General features: G+C 37.4%; 1 protein-coding gene across 1 annotated transcript; it reads left to right on the top strand.

Annotated features, from left to right (window-relative positions):
• Positions 1 to 1135: 1135 nt before the first annotated feature.
• On the top strand, positions 1136 to 13176 carry LOC133577433 (death-associated protein kinase 2). The gene is made up of 12 exons (XM_061931274.2): positions 1136 to 1430; positions 6794 to 6939; positions 7018 to 7239; positions 9436 to 9574; positions 9645 to 9774; positions 9909 to 9957; positions 10068 to 10094; positions 10182 to 10334; positions 12100 to 12145; positions 12241 to 12330; positions 12402 to 12482; positions 12544 to 13176. The coding sequence occupies exons 2-12, from the start codon at positions 6878 to 6880 to the stop codon at positions 12622 to 12624; spliced, it is 1080 nt and encodes a 359-aa protein (XP_061787258.1). The 5' UTR covers positions 1136 to 1430; positions 6794 to 6877; the 3' UTR covers positions 12625 to 13176.
• Positions 13177 to 13582: the final 406 nt, after the last annotated feature.

Consider the following 13582-nt stretch of genomic DNA (forward strand, 5'->3'; position numbering starts at 1 on the left):
ACAGGACAGAAAACAACAACCCTAAATGAACAATACTGTACAGTATTGTTCAGCATCAAATAAGTTGCAGTATTTTCACAGGTTAGTGTGAGTCAATATTACTGTACAATATGCCTTATGTTTTATATGTATTACAATATAGCATATGTGTTACTTTATGTTATGTCTATACTATATATGGGCTGTTTAAAAATGTATAATAAGAATTCCTACTTTGGAGAATTTCTATTATTGCAGTGGGGTCTAAAAACAACTGTAGGCATCATGTAGTGCTACTCAGGAATACTGTCACGCACTCCTCCCATTAGAGGCAACAGAAGATGTCAATGAAGGTAACAGCTTGAGAAAAATAAAAAAAAACAAGTTTCAAACCCCTTATGGTGCACTGAAAATATACATTTTACTAATATAGATTCATTTGGGGGGGGGGGGGGGGGGGGGGGATAACTAATATATTTGGTAGGCAGCATACTCTCTGTGTCACACTTTGGGAATCACATATACTGAAGTGCATTTGCATTTTCCTAAAATCCTAAAATGTTACCACAGTTTAAAGTTTAAAGCTTGAATTTTAGGCACAATACATTTTTATGGAGGAACAGTTTATACATTGTAAACTATTTCATCTGTTTTATTGCAGCTGTAAACTAGTATAGTCACCAACATTAACACACTAAGAAATACAAACATTTCATTTACCATGAATTGATTAACGTGGACGGTGGACCCCGACTTAAACAAGTTGAAAAACTTATTCGGGTGTTACCATTTAGTGGTCAATGTACGGAATATGTACTGTACTGTGCAATCTACTAATAACAGCTTCAACGAAGTGGCTGGGGAGAGGGAAGTCTGGGCTTCCCTGCTTAAGCTGCTGCCCCCGCGACCCGACCTCGGATAAGCGGAAGAAGATGGATGGATGGATCAATCCAAAAAAACTGTGTTGTGAATCTGTAAAATAACTTTTCTAATTGAATTAATTAAATTAATCAACTGGTAAAATATATATTTTCATTTACTGAGATGCGATGCGTTCATATTTGTTTAAAACTCAATAATAGTATTTCTCACACTGCGTTGTCCTGCGTTAAAGCACCTCCGGTTGTATTTTGAAAAGCGCGACTGTATTCCGGAAGTGGAAGTCACTCACGCACTCACGGACAGAAGTGGCGGGTCTGACACAATTCGTTTAACGGAAATAAGGAACGGCAGCTTGGTTCACAGGAGGCGGCGGGAGGTGTGCACTTAATAACGCCCCTTATTCGAAACTCGCGGCGTGGGACGCTAATTCTGTGGACAATGACATCAACGGGGTGTCACGACATGCGTACCTTTTCCGCATTCCGAGCGAACAAGTCGTGACGGCGACCAGCGTGAACACAAGCGACTGTCGGCGGGAACCAAGCCGAGGAGAGCGCTCCTCTTCCCGGGTGAGTACAGCCTGTTTATCGGCACACTTCCACATGGACGTTATGCACACCGGAGCCTTCTTGGGTTTCCAAGTGCTCTTCCCGATTGGTATTACGGTAGTGAGTGATGGCTGTGATTTGTTTATGGGCCATTTGGTCAACATGTCACAACAGGTTGGGATCTACAAAGCTGGGGGGGGTGTTTTGATGAGATTGATCAGAGCATGCGCAGACAGCACACAGTTACATATTTAAGTTATTTTAATTTAAAATGTAAAAATGAACTATTAGACCTGAAAGCAGCAAAAGTGACATGTCCTTTGTTGGACATAACACTTTGCTACCATGTGCACAGTGACGCATAAAGTGACTGCGTAAGATTAATAAAGGAGACAGTACAGTACAGACAGTACAGTAATGTGCTCCTACTAAATGGACTTCCTGGATTTTGTTTCATCATCATCTTCCTACCCAGCACAGTGCACATCCAAGAGGTGTAAAATATGCCAAGAGAATAAACCAGTTACCTCCAGGAATACTCAAACTTCTTTTGTAGATTGTTATCTAAAATGCCTGCAGCTTTTTCATTAAGTTGCAACGTTTTGGGATTGTGTTCTTCTTCTAAAACACAGGCGTTAATCGCTTTCATTGAAGGCACGCTTCCGTCAGTCTACCCCAGGGCAGCTGTGGCTATGAAAGTAGCTTACCACCACCAGGTGTGAATGATTGATGGGTTCTACATGTAAAGCGACTTTGGGTACTTAGAAAAGCGCTATATAAATCCCAGTTATTATTATTATTATTATTAAGGCCACATCACAGTTATGTTTTACCTCAGAGTAACACAATTTACTATGTGTTTGATTATTAATTTTTTTCTTCTACTTAAAATGTAAAAAAAAAACCTGTAGATTTTACAGCAAAACTGTCAGCTCGGTACTGTAAAATTTACAGTGTTTTTCGTTACTGTAAATAGAAAACTAATTTTTTTCGGTAAAATTCTGGCAACGGAGCTGTCAGGTTTTTTTTTACCCTAAAAACAACTGTAGATTCTAAGGTGGTTTACTGTAAATGGCAAAACGGTACGCATGCAATCGCATATTTTTCAAACTTAAATATGATCTAATAATGGGACAAATATATTGGACTCAAACTATTTTTTTGGTGTTGAAATATAAATAAATATGTAAGGGACAAGCGGTAGTAAATGGATGGATGTATGGTTCATCTGCTTGATTTATGATTTTAAATTAGTTTATCCATCAAATTGTACACTGTAAAAATGACAATAAAACGGTGAAATTGTTGCCAGAACTTTATCATTAAAAACAGTGGTACTAATTTTTCCACTATCAACTTACAGTAAAATGCTGCAAAAATGTTTTTTTTTTCATTTCACAATTTTACCGTTTTATTGTCATTTTTACAGTGTACAATTTGATGGATAAACTACTTTAAAATCATGAATCAAGCAGATGAAACATCCATCCATCCATTTTCTACAGCTTGTCCCTTATGCAAATCTGGCCCTCGGGCCTTCAGTTTGACACCTGTGATATAAAACATAGTTGTCAAACATCGCAGTTATGGCTGCCGTCAGAGGGCCGTTTGTAACAGCGAATAATATATGACTTTGCCTATGCATTTGGTAATCTTATACATTTTTTATGTACACTGTAAAAAAATCTGTAGATTTTACAGGCAACTAAGTTCCTCAGAATTTTTCTGTAAAATATACAGTGTGTTTTTTAATTTTTAAACATATTAGGGTAAAAGGAAAAAACAGAAGCACGTTTAAAAAAAAAATCTGTCAACTGAGCTGCAAGCTTTTTACAGTAAACATGTATGTATGTTTTTTATTTACAGCAATACACTGTAAAAACAACAACCGTATGTTTTACGGTAAAACACTGGCAGCTCAATTGATTTTTACAGGGGAAAAAAAGAGTAGTAGAGTTTGTACAGTAATATGCTGTAAAAAACACCGTAAGTTTGACCATAAAACCTATTGTAATTTTAACAGTACAATCCAAATGGATATCGTGCTTTGAAATCATAACACAAGCAGATATTAAGTATTTATCTTTATTTGAACAAAAATATGGTTTTGAAAATATATTTGTTTCAACATTGTTTAATATTTACCGAATTTCCTTGAATTAGCGCCGGGCCGGTAATTATTTTAAAACCTCTTCTCACTCTGGCGCTTACCAAAAGCATGCGGTAAATTTAAGCCTGCGCTTATAAATTTGAGTGTGATGTAAGGATACCATCATGAAAAGCACATTTAATAAAAAAAAAACGTTATTATGGTCTTACCTTTACTTATAAATGAAGTCCATGCGCAGCTCCTTCCGAACAAAAGCATTGATAACTTGTTTATAGAAGTCTTCCTTATCTTTCTTCAGTTTTAAAAGTCTCTCTGTCTCGATGGAGATCTTCCTTTATTACCTCCTGCTTCGATTGAAAGTCCAGTTTAGAAAACTGTTTTATTTTAGATATGTAATCCTCCATGTTAAAAGTGCAAGCGAGAGGAAAAAATAAACGATTGCTGCTAACTGTTGCTGCTTGTTGTCACAGCCGAGTAGTCAGTCACAAGAAGGATCACTAGCGCCCTCTACCACCAGGAGGCAGGAGTCATTTAATGACTCATATTTGACACACGCAGCTACGGTATATTAATAAAACATAGCTGCTTACTGTTCTTTTTAGCATATTCAATAGCTTGGACCTTAAATCCTACTGAATAGCTCTTTATCTTCTTCCCTTTATGCGATTTTAAATTATTGAAATCAGCCTCCTCCATTTTGAAAATGATGACAGGTGAAGTGTCACTCGTGACGTGACGAGTTTGACCCGGCGGAAATTCTAGGCATATGCTAATTATTTTGCGAAACGAGTTTGACCTGGCGGTAATTCTAGACATGCGCTAATAAAAATAATATTTTGCGAAACGAGTTTGACCCGGCGGTAATTCTAGGCAGGCGCATTCTACGTACCCGGCGGCAATTCAAGGAAATACGGTAAGTTTAAAATGCATGCAATTTTATGCAGCACCTATATTTTTCTGTCAAAGTGGAAGAACAAATACATTTAGTAAGAAAAGATAAGGTACTTTGACGCATATTATTTCCAGGCCTATGCGGGCCATATAAAATAATGTGACGGGTCAGATCTGGCCCCCGGTCCTTGAGTTTGACATCTTTGTTTTAAAACATCAGCTTGCGGTTGTATGAATTTTTGTTTCAGCTCCAATTTACAAAAAAAAAAGTGCTTTTTGGAAGCCCTGCGAGGAACATGCCGTTTTGTGTGTGTACCTTTTTAATTTTTATGCTAATAATTAAAATAATAAAATTGTTTGTCCAGGACTTTGTGGCTCCAAGAGGCATTTTTAATATAATTACTATGTAGATAGATCTGTATGTATATATGTACAGTATATGTAAATATATGTGTATATATATATATATATGTATTTGTATATATGTATATGTATATATGTATTTGTACATATGTATATGTAGATATGTATTTGTCTATATGTGTATGTATATATATGTATTTGTATGTATATGTAGCCTATACATGTACACAAATACATACATTTACGTTTATACTGTATGTATATGCCTGTATAAATATGTATATGTGTATATACATACATATATATATAAACGTGTAGTAGTCTCGTTACACAATTTGCAAAGGCAACAGTTTTTTGTTATATGTTTTACTGATTGACAGATAAATTACTTTGAAATTGTAAGTCAAGGTGACATGCAGATATTTAAGTATTTATTTTAAATTCAAATGATGTGACGGGCCATGTTAAATGGCGTGGTATACCTTGTTAGATGGGTGGGCCACAATAAATGGTGTGGTATGCCACATTAAATGGTGTGGCAAGCCTCCTTAGCTGACGTGGCGTGCCTCGTTAAATGGTGTGGCGGGCCTCCTTAAACTATGTGGTATGCCACATTAAATGGTGTGGCAAGCCACCTTAACTAATGTGGTGGGCCACATTAACTGACGTGGCAAGCCACATTAAGGGTTTGGTATGCTACATTAAGGGTTTGGTATGCTACATTGAGTGGTGTGGCGAGTCTCATTAAATAGTGTGCTCAGCCCTCCTTAACCGACACACCACATCGCATGGCGTGGTATGCCACATTAGATCATGTGGCAGGCGACATTAAATGTTGTGGGGGGCCCATTTAAATGGCGTGGCAGTCCACTTTAATTGACGTAGGCCTTGAGTTTGATACCGTGCATTACACTCACAAGTTAACAGAAACATCATGCTAGGCTAGCGTATTTGCTGAAAAGAAAATCCAATTTACAGCTTCCACGTTTGTTGCGGACTGACTGATAGTTGGAAGAGATTTATGCTCTATTTTCAGATGTTAAAGTTAAAGTACCAATGATTGTCACACACACTAGGTGTGGCGAAATTATTCTCTGCATTTGACCCATCACCCTTGATCACCCCCTGGGAGGTGAGGGGAGCAGTGGGCAGCAGCGGTGGCTGCGCCCGGGAATCATTTTTGGTGATTTAACCCCCAATCCAACCCTTAATGCTGAGTGCCAAGCAGGGAGGTAATGGGTCCCATTTTTATAGTCTTTGGTAGACTAGACTCACAACCTACCGATCTCAGGGCGGACACTTGTAGCGAAGCCTGCTTTTTTTGCTCCAGCAGGGGCCAGAACGTCTCTAGAAAGTTGAACATGGAGGACAAGATATTTATTAGGTAGTAAGTCAGTTGGAAATATTCCACTTGGAATCTTCCGAGATGCAGAGCATTCCAGTCCAAATTAAACAAAAAACATGGCGGATGTCCAAAACGTTCTGTTTTCTGGAACTGGAAGCGAGGGTAAAACTTTGGACATTGCTTTTTTCCCCACCACCGATAACAAAAAACCCCTTAAAAGTTGAACCGTGACCAATCTTGTTACTTCCAAAATAAGCTGGAATTGTTATGTAACAGGAACCAGTCTCATCGTTCGAGCAACATTCGCACTGAAGTGAAAGTAAAAACTGGTATCTGGAAAGCAACCGTTGACCATATTTAGTATGTAGTTCTAAAACCATTCTGAAAGTATTGTTCTTGGTTCTCAGGTAAGTTTTAAAAAGTCAAACTGTTGCAGACTCACTGTACTGACAACTACTTTGGTAGTGTGTCAAGTGGGGAAGTCTGGCACAGGAAGTGGATGTTAAACAGCTGATGTCATAATACTTTCAAGGCGGGGTTGCGCTATGATAACAGAGGTCATTGGGAGAGGGAAGGATTTAATACAAGAGCTGCAAAAACAAAAATATATTTCATTATCAGCATGATTCATTGTGGTAGACTACAACTAAGACAGATGTTTTTTTTACGCTTTAGGTACATCTGTGGTAGAGGACCATGAACCACTTGGGGTTTAACATGAACTAAGTGGATTTAAGAAACAACCTGAAGGAAATTGCTATGGCCGTGTTTAAACCTGAGAATGTAGAGGACTTCTACGAAATCGGAGAAGTACTGGGAAGGTAGGTTTATATACTTTACACTGACATTTAATGCCAAACGAAGGTACGCCATACGTATTATGTCTTTCCCCATTGCAGTGGACATTTCGGTCAAGTCCGAAAAGTTTGCGAGTTGGCCACCGGCACGCATTGGGCGGCGAAGTTCATAAAGCTTCGCAAGACCTCGTGCAGCCGACTGGGCCTGGAAAGGAGCCGCGTGGAGCAGGAGGTGGAGGTGATCCAGGTTCTGCAGCACCCCAACATTGTCGCCCTCAAAGACGTCTTCGAGTGTCGGTCAGAGGTGGTGCTCATTTTGGAGATGTGAGTTGATGAGACGGCGTCTTGTTAATGAGAATGAGATATGTGACTCCTCTTATGGGTTTGTGTCTAGTACTTTGTAAGACGTGTTTGCATAGATATAATACAGATATAGTCAAAGGGTTATCGTCATTAGACAAATAGCCAATGTCTTAAAGGACTCATAGCGTCCAGATGACCAAAATTTCACCCACAAGTTGTCTTTATGTATTTTTTGCTCCTAAAATGAATCTGGCAGTCATTTCCCATAATGTCTATTAGTTTTTGAATAATGGGTAGATAATTAACTGTAATTGGAACGTCCCCTTTCCACCACGAGACTCGATATGTCGCCCCCCTGTAGCCCATTTCCACAGTGTGGATAAAAGAATGTAAAATAATTTTTCATCACTTCTTTGCATGTTTTGTGGCCACGGTTCATGATTACTTCGAAACTCATATGGTTAACATTATGAGCGTAAAATAAATATACAATTATCTCCATTTCTGGACTTCCTTGCTCTTTAATGGACACCATAGCCTGTGTTTCCTAATGCTCTTTCAGCATTTCCTCAAGCATCTTGAGGAAAACATCAGTAGAAGAGGATGCAAAATACAAAACTAGTGGTTTACCTTTTTTGGTCTCGTTTTTGAGCTGCTCTTCTTTCTCCCTTTTTCCTGCTCCTGATTCCCGGGATCGCATTTGGAATAAGTAATTTTTTCCATCCAAAGTCAGAATCATTGAATTGATCCTCCTCGTGGTCCATACTTTCCTCATATTGCCATTATTTGGAAATATATTAAGGCTCCTTCTTTAGTTGTATTGCTACAACCTGCAACAAAGCATCTGGCAGACATATTTCATCATTCCTTCACATTTTGTGCAAATATAACATGTTTCAGGGTGAAGATGCTACCAAAACTCATACTATGCAATATGAAATTACCTCCAGTCTTCTGTAGGTGACTTCAGCAAGCCCACATTTTGGAGCTAAAAGTGGGCAGTCCAAAATGTGCTGATATTCGTTAGTAGTGATTTCAGGCTTGTTTTCTGAGTGTATTTTGTATTTTGGGTGTAATTATTTTTAGGTCCACAACTATGAAATAAATGCCACTGTTGTCAGCATTAGATAGGGCTGGGCGATAAAACATTATCGATGTATATCGTAATCGATGTAGAAAACATTTTGTCGATAAAATGTTAAAAATACATTTATTTGACGAAAGAAACCGGAAGTTGTGAAGTTGGTTACATGAACAAACAAAGCTACCGTACGCAGAAAGTGATCACTATCAGCGGGAATGAAATGCTAACAGCCAATCAGAAAACATTTTCAACTATCAAGTTTGCTTGTCATCTCGCGGTTGATTCTTCACATGGAGTGAGAAGAGAAAGTAAAAATGAAGACATTGTCGATAAAACTGGAAAAGTCACCTCGACAGTATGGCAGTTTTTTTGATTTTTTTCAAAGGGACTGTAGTCAGACCAATGTGGTATGTCAATTATGCAAGGCGATCGTCTCCACCAAGACCGTTAAACCACACCACACCACCTTAGCTGCGCTCACCTAACCACTTCCTGGCACTAAACATGCGGCAATAGTGGTTCTCATGTTTTTCTATGTTTACATTTTCACACTTTGCACTATTTTGTTAGATTTATTAAGCATTTATTTTGTATTCCTTATTTTTGCACCTTTATTTTAAGAGGTTATTGTTAAGTGATTGCACGTGGTTTTACAATTTTGTATGAATTGATTGTTTTCCATGGTTGTGTTGACATTTCCATTCCTTTCTGCCTTGATAGCTGAGGGCATTTTAATCAAAAGGAAGGTTACATTTGAAATAAAAATGTTTATTGTCGATTCTCATAAAGAAAAATTAATAATTATCGATATTGACCGATATAAAACACTTATATCATGATACGGTTTTTAAGCCATATCGCCCAGCCCAATTAGAAGGGCTTGCTAACATTTTGGTTGATGTTTTTTGACAAATCTTGCGCAAATTTGTGTACAAAATTTTGTGGTGATTGGGCTAAAAACCTGAAAATTACGCATGGTGTTTTGTAGTGCGGTTTGAGAAATTCCAAATTCTTTAATGGCGCCACCATGTGGTGTATTTGTCATAAACATAATAGCACCAATTGCTACCCTTGTGTTCCTTTTTACAACCACGTTTTTGTAGTTTCTTCTGACTTCTGTTTTGAAATGGCAGCGTTAGCGGCGGCGAGCTGTTCGACTTCATCGCAGAGAAGGAGAACCTGACGGAGGACGAGGCCATCCAGTTCATGAAGCAGATCCTGGACGGACTGGGCTTCATGCACAACAAGAACATCGCCCACTTCGACCTCAAGGTTTCTAACGTTGTTTGGACAACTTTGAAGACATCAGAGTTAGCTGTCTAACAACATTGTCTCCATCCAGCCAGAAAACATCATGCTGTCCGACAAAGCGTGTCCACACCCTATCATCAAACTCATTGACTTTGGCCTTGCGCACCATTTTAGCTCAGGGGAGGAGTACAGGAGCTCAAGTGGAACCCCTCAGTACATCGGTGAGACAAAAACCTGTCTGCTTAGTTAATCCATTTCTAATGGTGTCACACTAATTGGATTTAACGGCAAGATCCTCGTTGCACAATTCTGCATACACAACTTCAAATTCTTCATGCCGGTCTGTCTCTTGCAGCTCCTGAGATGATTAATGGAGAAGCCCTGAGCACAGCGGCTGATATGTGGTGAATATGCTGCACTTCGTGTCCTTGCACACTGTGTGTCCTGCACTACAACACATTTTATTGGGATTCTCTGAGCACTTTTCCTCACCTTCCCCCATTGTCCTCTGCAGGAGCATAGGAGTTATTACCTACATACTGTAAGTGCTTCACATGGCACGTAAATACAATCCACATGTCACTGACTGGATCCTATCTGGTAATGTCCATATATGCTGTGTCCGCAGCTTGAGCGGCTTGTCGCCGTTCCAGGGAGACTCCGATGAAGAGACTCTGAAGAACGTCCTGGCTATAAACTACCAGCTTGATACGCGGTACTTTAGCACCACCAGCTCCACGGCTAAAGACTTCATCCAGAAACTTCTGGTGAATAATCCCAGGTATTTGTTTTATTTTAGCAATTGTTATATTATTCAACTTTATTTATAAACTGTACAGGGAGCTCTAAAGGAAAATAACAGTAATGGGCATCTCTAATGGTCAACTGACAAACTGCATTTATTTATTTTCCCTTACAGTATTTATGATTTGTTTTCCTCAATTATCCTCTTAATTCTTCTTTATTTTATTTTAGTTATTGAAATTGTTATTATTATAGCCCTTAATCACAAGGGTGTCAAAGTGCTTCACAAACTCACGACATTCCATGATCTAAACCCACATCTGAGCAAGGACAAACTAAATAAATTCTCATTTGGGGGAAAAAGACAAAACCTTGAGAAGGGATCGCAGATTTAGGCACCCCCTAACCTAGATTCCAGAGTAACCAGCTGCAATTGATGCTGAGTGTGTACAGTTATTAGATTGTTAAATGCTAAATTAATTATTTGTTAAATTATTACATAAAGTGGAATTCCAGTCCATCGCATTAGTAAAATATGTCTATATGCATTGATATTGAGAAGAAAAAAGGTTAAAGGCACACTTTTTTAAAGCAGGCTTTTGTTGATCTTTTTAAACTTGGTTCTTAAATTTGATTGTTACTTTCTATTTTATTTACTACTATTACTGTCACTATTTTATGTATTAGTTTATTATCAATTTTATTTTTACACATACTTTGAAATGTATTTAATATTTTTTAGAGGTGGTTCTCTTAATTTTTATTGTATGTTTTATTTTATTTATCGCTATTGTTACTATTATTCTCACTAGTTTGTTCTTATTTATTTATTAATTTATGATTTAAATGTTCTTTTCACACATTTGAAAATATATGTTAAATATTTTAGAGGTGGTGTTCTTAATTTTTATTTTCTATTTTATGTATTGTTATTACTATTATTCTCAAAATGTTATGGTTTTTTAAATTTTAAATATTAAATTTATTTTTTACACATATTTTAAAATACATTCTTTTTAGATCAGGCATTCTTAACCTTTTTTTACCCTGGGGCCCGAAGGCCCACTCAAATAATAACACTGAATTAGTAATCTTACTCTTGATTTTAATCCAATTCATTAATATGTCTAACCTACTTACAGTTTACAACTGTGTCAAATGATATGAAACCATGTGTTATTACAAAGATTGTAATTTATTTAACACATGAACCTTGGGCTTAGGTTAGGCTGATAAAAAAAAAAAAAGTAGTCTTCTAATAAACTGCATAAGAAGGGACTCATAATAATTGACGACAAATAAATGTACTAACAATTATGTTGTGCTAAAATAAACCCAATTAATAATAAATATGTTTACCTAAACTGTCAATAAATTTTAAGTGCGAATGAAAATACAGCTTCACCACCTTAGTCATACTTTTTGCACTTAAAAACTTTGACTTTAGTTCCAGACTTCTTCTGTTTGTTTGGTATTGTCAATACTGCCACAAGTGGTGGAAAACTGGATTACAAGTTATCGCTGCGGCCCACATGGACAACAGCTGGAAAAAAACAATATTTTTGACGACCCTCTAGGGGGTGCTCGTGACCCAACAATGGGCCCTGGCCCTATTTTTAAGAAACACTGTTTAAGATGACTTAAAGATGAGTGTTTCTTTCTCAATCCTCAGTGCCGTGCCATATCTTGTGATTGTCAATAATGCTGTGTGTGAGTGTGTTGCAACTTACCTGTACATAACAAGTGCTATATAAATAAAGTTTGACTTATGGATATGTATGTTAATGACATTAAACTTTTAGTGACAGATTGACAGCTGCGGAGTGTCTTCTCCATCCATGGATCAAGGTAACTATTCCATCCTCCATCTTTTAATTTTTTTAATCCTTTTTTTAACCCGGCTGTGTTGCACCAAGTGTTAACTACTTTTTGTTTTGTTGCAGCCCATTACACGCAAACAGATGGCCCACAGGAATCGATCCTCGATCAATATGAAGAATTTTAAGAAGTTCAACGCCAAAAGGAAATGGAAGGTATATTTTGTGTGTAACTATATATTTTGGCGCACTCTGTCATAATATAACACGGTTTCTGCCATCACAAGATGTCTTACAACATGGTGCGGATGTGTAACCGCCTGGTCCGCTTAAAACTTTTGTGCAAAGGCAGCTCAGATCCACCTGAGGTAAGTCAAATCTCACTCATCCCAACAAATAGGAGCTTAAATGTACAACGCTGTCCTGCAGAGACAGTGCGAGAGCGACGTGGAGGACCTCGAAAGCAAGCCCGCCTCTCTGCTGCGGCGAAGGCTCAGTAGCAATTCGTAGAGTCTGTCCAACGTCTTCAGCATTGTTGGGATGAACTGCTTTTATTTTAGAATTTATTCTCACTGTTATACAATGAAAGTGGAAATATTTGTGCATTTATGGACCTTTTTTTTTTTAAAAAACAAAAACAGCATGTAATTCAATGTTTGATGTGTTTCCTGCATGCAAGGCCAGTATCAAATGCAATTATTGTGTCCAATGATGGCACAAACTTGTGAAAAAAAGAACATGTTTTGCTGCAATTTAAACACATTTTAGTGCACTGTGTATGCCAAATTCCAGTTTTGATTCTTCAGACAAGCAGTCCTACCTCAATGGGATTTTAGTAGCATGATGGCTGCCACTCCCAGTGTAAGGAAATGTAGTTCACTACTTCTTATTCTAAAAACATCCTATTTGGCTTTCAAGGATGATCTGACATTATCATGTCATTATTGTTGAAGTCCGCCGTCTAGACATAATCACTAAGAGCATTTATTACTTGTGGTCTTATGTGTTTTATTAATGTTTTCACATGCTCCTATAAATTGTGTGCATGATCCTTTAAAATAAGCTGCTGTTTGTTGCCTAATTCTCTTTCTGTGCGATGCAATTTAAAGAGCATTGTCAGTTTATTTTTGTTGGTCTGAAATATATATATATTTTTTTAAAATCACTGCAAGTTATGGTGTATTTTTGTAATTTTTGAAACATTTTTTTTATTTGATGCTATGTATTGAGGTTAATTTTTGTGTTTATGTAACTGAATGTTTTTACGTTTGAATTTAGTGAACTGTTTTTATTTATTTTTTTACATCAAATTATGTCTTAAAAAAAAAAGTGTGACCAAAATTTGTGTACTTAAAAATTCAGTTTGGTAAAATTCAGTGTAAAAAAATGATTGATTGCTTCAGGCTTAATTTACCGGATTAGAGTTTTGAAACAACACATTTTTCTGCCCTGAATTCTTTTGCACTGA

The sequence above is a fragment of the Nerophis lumbriciformis genome, linkage group LG37, assembly GCF_033978685.3.
Source record: "Nerophis lumbriciformis linkage group LG37, RoL_Nlum_v2.1, whole genome shotgun sequence".
Classification (NCBI taxonomy): domain Eukaryota; kingdom Metazoa; phylum Chordata; class Actinopteri; order Syngnathiformes; family Syngnathidae; genus Nerophis; species Nerophis lumbriciformis.

Excerpts from the sequence above, each read along its gene's own strand:
- LOC133577433 (XM_061931274.2), top strand. The coding sequence starts at position 6,878 with ATGGCCGTGTTTAAACCTGAGAATGTAGAGGACTTCTACGAAATCGGA. Across the intron at positions 9,575-9,644 it reads TCGCCCACTTCGACCTCAAG|CCAGAAAACATCATGCTGTC; the intron begins GTTTCTAACGTT and ends GTCTCCATCCAG. Across the intron at positions 9,775-9,908 it reads TGGAACCCCTCAGTACATCG|CTCCTGAGATGATTAATGGA; the intron begins GTGAGACAAAAA and ends TGTCTCTTGCAG.